This window comes from Salvelinus alpinus, chromosome 3 (assembly GCF_045679555.1).
Source record: "Salvelinus alpinus chromosome 3, SLU_Salpinus.1, whole genome shotgun sequence".
NCBI lineage: Eukaryota > Metazoa > Chordata > Actinopteri > Salmoniformes > Salmonidae > Salvelinus > Salvelinus alpinus.
The window spans coordinates 93849064-93855378 of NC_092088.1; the positions used below are offsets into that span (position 1 = coordinate 93849064).

Here is a 6315-nt window from a genome sequence, read left to right on the forward strand (position 1 = left end):
AAATGAGAATTTGTTCTTAACTGACTTGCCGAGTTAAATAAATAAAAACTTGTCATACTTTTTCTCCCTACCCTACCATCCGGACAACAATACTTCTACTGCTACTTACAGCTAAGGTTTTAATCAGCAAAAAGGCAAAGAGCTTAAACATAGGATGGTCCTCTCTCAGTAGCTTGCTAGAAAACAATTTGGATTTAGCATTTTTTGGGGTACAATGGAGGCTTTAAGAGAGAGGTTAATGCCTTAATATTTAATAGTTTTAACCCTCCAAACTCATGTTCATTATGTAAATATGCTCATTTAATTTTATCTGGTTTGCCATTCCAAATAAAGGGAGATTGGAGTCGGTAAATTCATTAATAAATATGTAAACTGCGATATGACTATAGAATTTATCAGGTTAATCTTCCCTTAAATGGATGTGTGTTTTCCCTCTCCACGGTTTTAAGATTCTATATATTTAGCTGTTTTTGATCAAAGTGAATAGTTGCGAAGATCACTCAACTTTTCCAGGATATGTACACCAAGCACATCGACTTCACCATGCGCCCATTTAATAGGGATTTAAAGTTTGCATCTTTTAGAGACCCCAATCGTTAATATAGTATTATCATATTATCTCTTATCATAGTTGGGTTTAAGTCTAGAGAAACTGGTTAAATTATCCAGGTCTTCAATGTGGCCCTTCAAGGTTGAAGATTGAGGACTCAAAGAGAATCATCAGCGTACATTCATAATTTTGTCTCTAATCCCTTTTTTAAAGCAATTCAATGGCCTTAATAAATAGGTATGGTGACAGAGGACAACCTTGTTTTCCACCTCTTGACAATTCAAAATTCTCAGAGAAGTAACTATGATTTATTATTTGACATATTATTGTACATGACTTCTACCCACCTTATGAGATATTCTATAAAGTTGAAAAAATCCAGGCACTTATAAACAGATTATAGATGTACTGTATGAAATGTTTTCTCAAAATCTGCCATAAATGTTATACTTAGTTTTCCATTATTTCTAGTAGTTGTCTAATGTTGTATCCAATATATCTTACTTTTAAGAATCCCGTCTGATCGTGATGAATAATGTCCGGAAGGACCTTTTTTATTCTATGAGAAATACATTTTGCCAATATTTTTTAAATCACAACATTGAAGGGTGAGGGGCTTCAATTTATTTTCAAGAAACTGGTTCTTTATATTGCCCCCCCCCTGGCTCCTGCTTCAGTAGCAGAGAGATCAGTCCCTTCTTTTTGTATGTCTGACAGTTTGCCATTTATATTGATTCATTTCAAATGGGGAAAAAACCCTGGTCTCGATGGTATTCCAAAATGTTTATGAACTACTGAAAGATCCATTAATATCATGTTTTAATTACTTATAAATAAATGTCAAACTGTCGGACACACACAAAGAGGGACTGATTGCTCTCCTACTGAAGCAGGAGCCCGGACGGCAATATAAAGACCTGACCATGATAGTAATGGATCAGTCCCTCTTGTGTGTAGATCAATTTAATACATGTTGAATTCAGAATGTAACACAACAAAATGTGGACTAAGTCAATGGGTATGAATACTTTCTGAAGGGTTGTATACATACAGTTGAAGTTGGAAGTTTACATACACTTAGGTTGGAGTCATTCTATCTTGTTTTTCAACCACTCCAGTAAAACGAGTCCTATATCGACATACAGTGGGGAGAACAAGTATTTGATACACTGACAATTTTGCAGGTTTTCCTACTTACAAAGCATGTAGAGGTCTGTAATTTTTATCATACGTACACTTCAACTGTGAGAGAAGGAATCTAAAACAAAAATCCAGAAAATCACATTGTATGATTTTTAATTAATTAATTTGCATTTTATTGCATGACATAAGTATTTGATACATCAGAAAAGCAGAACTGAATATTTGGTACAGAAACCTTAGTTTGCAATTACAGAGATCATACGTTTCCTGTAGTTCTTGACCAGGTTTGCACACACTGCAGCAGGGATTTTGGCCCACTCCTCCATACAGACCTTCTCCAGATCCTTCAGGTTTCGGGGCTGTCGCTGGGCAATACGGACTTTCGGCTCCCTCCAAAGATTTTCTATTGGGTTCAGGTCTGGAGACTGGCTAGGCCACTCCAGGACCTTGAGATGCTTCTTACGGAGCCACTCCTTAGTTGCCCTGGCTGTGTGTTTCGGGTCGTTGTCATGCTGGAAGACCCAGCCACGACCCATCTTCAATGCTCTTACTGAGGGAAGGAGGTTGTTGGTCAAGATCTCGCGATACATGGCCCCATCCATCCTCCCTTCAATACGGTGCAGTCGTCCTGTCCCCTTTGCAGAAAAGCATCCCCAAAGAATGATGTTTCCACCTCCATGCTTCACGGTTGGGATGGTGTTCTTGGGGTTGTACTCATCCTTCTATTCCTCCAAACACGGCGAGTGGAGTTTAGAGCAAAAAGCTCTATTTTTGTCTCATCAGACCACATGACCTTCTCCCATTCCTCCTCTGGATCATCCAGATGGTCATTGGCAAACTTCAGACGGGCCTGGACATGCGCTGGCTTGAGCAGGGGGACCTTGCGTGCGCTGCAGGATTTTAATCCATGACGGCGTAGTGTGTTACTAATGGTTTTCTTTGAGACTGTGGTCCCAGCTCTCTTCAGGTCATTGACCAGGTCCTGCCGTGTAGTTCTGGGCTGATCCCTCACATTCCTCATGATCATTGATGCCCCACGAGGTGAGATCTTGCATGGAGCCCCAGACCGAGGGTGATTGACCGTCATCTTGAACTTCTTCCATTTTCTAATAATTGTGCCAACAGTTGTTGCCTTCTCACCAAGCTGCTTGGCTATTGTCCTGTAGCCCATCCCAGCCTTGTACAGGTCTACAATTTATCCCTGATGTCCTTACACAGCTCTCTGGTCTTGGCCATTGTGGAGAGGTTGGAGTCTGTTTGATTGAGTGTGTGGACAGGTGTCTTTTATACAGGTAACGAGCTCAAACAGGTGCAGTTAATACAGGTAATGAGTGGAGAACAGGAGGGCTTCTTAAAGAAAAACTAACAGGTCTGTGAGAGCCGGAATTCTTACTGGTTGGTAGGTGATCAAATACTTATGTCATGCAATAAAATGCAAATTAATTACTTAAAAATCATACAATGTGATTTTCTGGATTTTTGTTTTAGATTCCGTCTCTCACAGTTGAAGTGTACCTATGATAAAAATGACAGACCTCTACATGCTTTGTAAGTAGGAAAACCTGCAAAATCGGCAGTGTATCAAATACTTGTTCTCCCCACTGTAACCTGAAAGGCCGCTCAGCAAGGAAGAAGCCACTGCTCAAAAACCGCCATAAAAAAGCAAGACTACGGTTTGCAACTGCACATGGGGACAAAGATTGTACTTTTTGGAGAAATGTTCTCAGGTCTGATGAAACAAAAATAGAACTGTTTGACCATAATGACCATCGTTATGTTTGGAGGAAAAAGGGGGGGGGGCTTGCAAGCCGAAGAACACCATCCCAACTGTGAAGCACGGGGTGGCAGCATCATGTTGTGGGGGTGCTTTGCTGCATGTTGTGGGACTGGTGCACTTCACAAAATAGATGCATCATAAGGTAGGAAAATGATGTGGATATATTGAAGCAACATCTCAAGACATCAGTCAGAAGTTAAAGCTTGGTCGTAAATGGGTCTTCCAAATGGACAATGACCCCAAGCATATTTCCAAAGTTGTGGCAAAATGGCTTAAGGACAACAAAGTCAAGGTATTGGAGTGGCCATCACAAAGCCCTGACCTCAATCATATAGAAAATGTGTGGGCAGAACTGAAAAAGCGTGTGCGAGCAAGGAGGCCTACAAACCTGACTCAGTTACACCAGCTCTGTCAGGAGGAATGGGTCAAAATTCACCCAACTTATTGTGAGAAGCTTGTGGAAGGCTACCTGAAACGTTTGACCCAAGTTAAACAATTTAAAGGCAATGCTACCAAATACTATTTGAGTGTATGTAAACTTCTTACCCACTGGGAATGTGATGAAAGAAATAAAAGCTGAAATAAATCATTCTCTCTACTGTTATTCTGACATCTTACGTTCTTAAAATAAAGTGGTGATCCTAACTGACCTAAGACAGGGGATTTTTACAAGGATTAAATGTCAGGAATTGTGAAAAACTGAGTTTAAATGTACTTGGCTAAGGTGTATGTAAACTTCCGATTTCTTTTGATTTTCCCATGATGTCAAGCAAAGAGGCAATGAGTTTGAAGGTAGGCCTTTAAATACATCCACAGGTACACCTCCAATTGACTCAAATGATGTCAATAAGCCTATCAGAAGCTTCTAAAGCCATGACATAATTTTCTGTAATTTCCCAAGCTGTTCAAAGGCACAGTCAATTTAGTGTATGTAAACTTCTGACCCACTGGAATTGTGATACAGTGAGTTATAAGTGAAATAATCTGTCTGTAAACAATTGTTGGAAAAACGACTTCTGTCACGCACAAAGTAGATGTCCCAACCGACTTGCCAAAACTATAGTTTTTTAACAAGAAATGTGTGGAGTGGTTGAAAAAAGAGTTTTAATGACTCCAACCTAAGTGTATGTAAACTTCTGACTTCAATTGTATATACTGCACTACTGCAATATGCCTCATATCTACTACTGCAATATGAGGCATATCTACTACTGCAATATGAGGCATCCTACTACATCAATATGAGGTATTTCTACTACTGCAATATGAGGCATATCTACTACTGCAATATGAGGCATATCTACTACTGCAGTATGAGGCATATCTACTACTGCAGTATGAGGCATATCTACTACTGCAACATAAGGCATACCTACTACTGCAATATGCCTCATATCTACTACTGCAATATGCCTCATATCTACTACTGCAATATGAGGCATATCTACTACTGCCATATGAGGCAAATCTACTACTGCAATATGAGGCATATCTACTACTGCAACATGAGGCATATCTACTACTGCAATATGCCTCATATCTACTACTGCAATATGCCTCATATCTACTACTGCAATATAAGGCATATCTACTACTGCAATATAAGGCATGGCTACTACTGCAACATGAGGCATATCTACTACTGCAACATGAGGCATATCTACTACTGCAATATGAGGCATATCTACTACTGCAATATAAGGCATATCTACTACTGTAGTATGAGGCATATCTACTACTGCAATATGAGGCATATCTACTACTGCAATATGAGGCATATCTACTACTGCAACATGAGGCATGTCTACTACTGCAATATGAGGCATATCTACTACTGCAATATGAGGCATATCTACTATTGCAGTATGAGGCATATCTACTACTGCAACATGAGGCATATCTACTACTGCAACATGAGGCATATCTACTACTGCAATATGAGGCATATCTACTACTGCAATATGAGGCATATCTACTATTGCAGTATGAGGCATATCTACTACTGCAACATGAGGCATATCTACTACTGCAATATGAGGCATATCTACTACTGCAATATGAGGCATATCTACTACTGCAATATGAGGCATATCTACTACTGCAATATGAGGCATATCTACTACTGCAACATGAGCCATATCTACTACTGCAATATGAGGCATATCTACTACTGCAATATGAGGCATATCTACTACTGCAATATGAGGCATATCTACTACTGCAACATAAGGCATATCTACTACTGCAATAAGAGGCATATCTACTACTGCAATAAGAGGCATATCTACTACTGCAATGTGAGGCTGCACTACTCACAAAGATTTGAATCCATCTTCCTTGGCCTCAGTGAAGATGGTACAGATCTGGTTCTGAGCCTGAGACCGGGCTGACACACTCAACAGCACCAACAGGCTGCAGACAGACAACCACTGCATGATGAAAGGACAGGCGCACGGACGGAGGGATGGATGGAGAGAAGGAGGGATGGACGGAGGACGGGATCTAGCGATTGAGTCAAGGAATGGAGAAATGCAGGGCTCCTTTATACTATTGTGGAATCTGTCAATCATTAGCTGACCTCTCTCTCTCTCTCTCTCTCTCTCTCTCTCTCTCTCTCTCTCTCTCTCTCTCTCTCTCTCTCTCTCTCTCTCTCTCTCTCTCTCTCTCTCTCTCTCTCTCTCTCTCTCTCTCTCTCTCTCTCTCTCTCTCTCTCTCTCTCTCTCTCTCTCTCTCTCTCTCTCTCTCTCGCTCTCTCTCTCGCTCTGCCTCTCTCTCTATTCTCTCTTTCATTTGGACCCTGGGACTTTGTTTCACAACTGGTCTTTGCACACAGTGATCTGTCAGT

At 40.5% G+C, this 6315-nt stretch overlaps 1 protein-coding gene across 1 annotated transcript in view; it reads right to left on the reverse strand.

Annotated features, from left to right (window-relative positions):
• The window catches only part of LOC139571550 (albumin 2), a 22904-nt gene extending 16906 nt beyond the window's left edge, over positions 1–5998 (reverse strand). The window contains exon 1 of the mRNA XM_071394535.1: positions 5787–5998. Coding sequence (XP_071250636.1) covers positions 5787–5905 — 119 coding nt within the window. The 5' untranslated portion in view covers positions 5906–5998. The remainder of the gene's footprint in view (positions 1–5786) is intronic.
• Between the last annotated feature and the right edge of the window lie 317 nt (positions 5999–6315).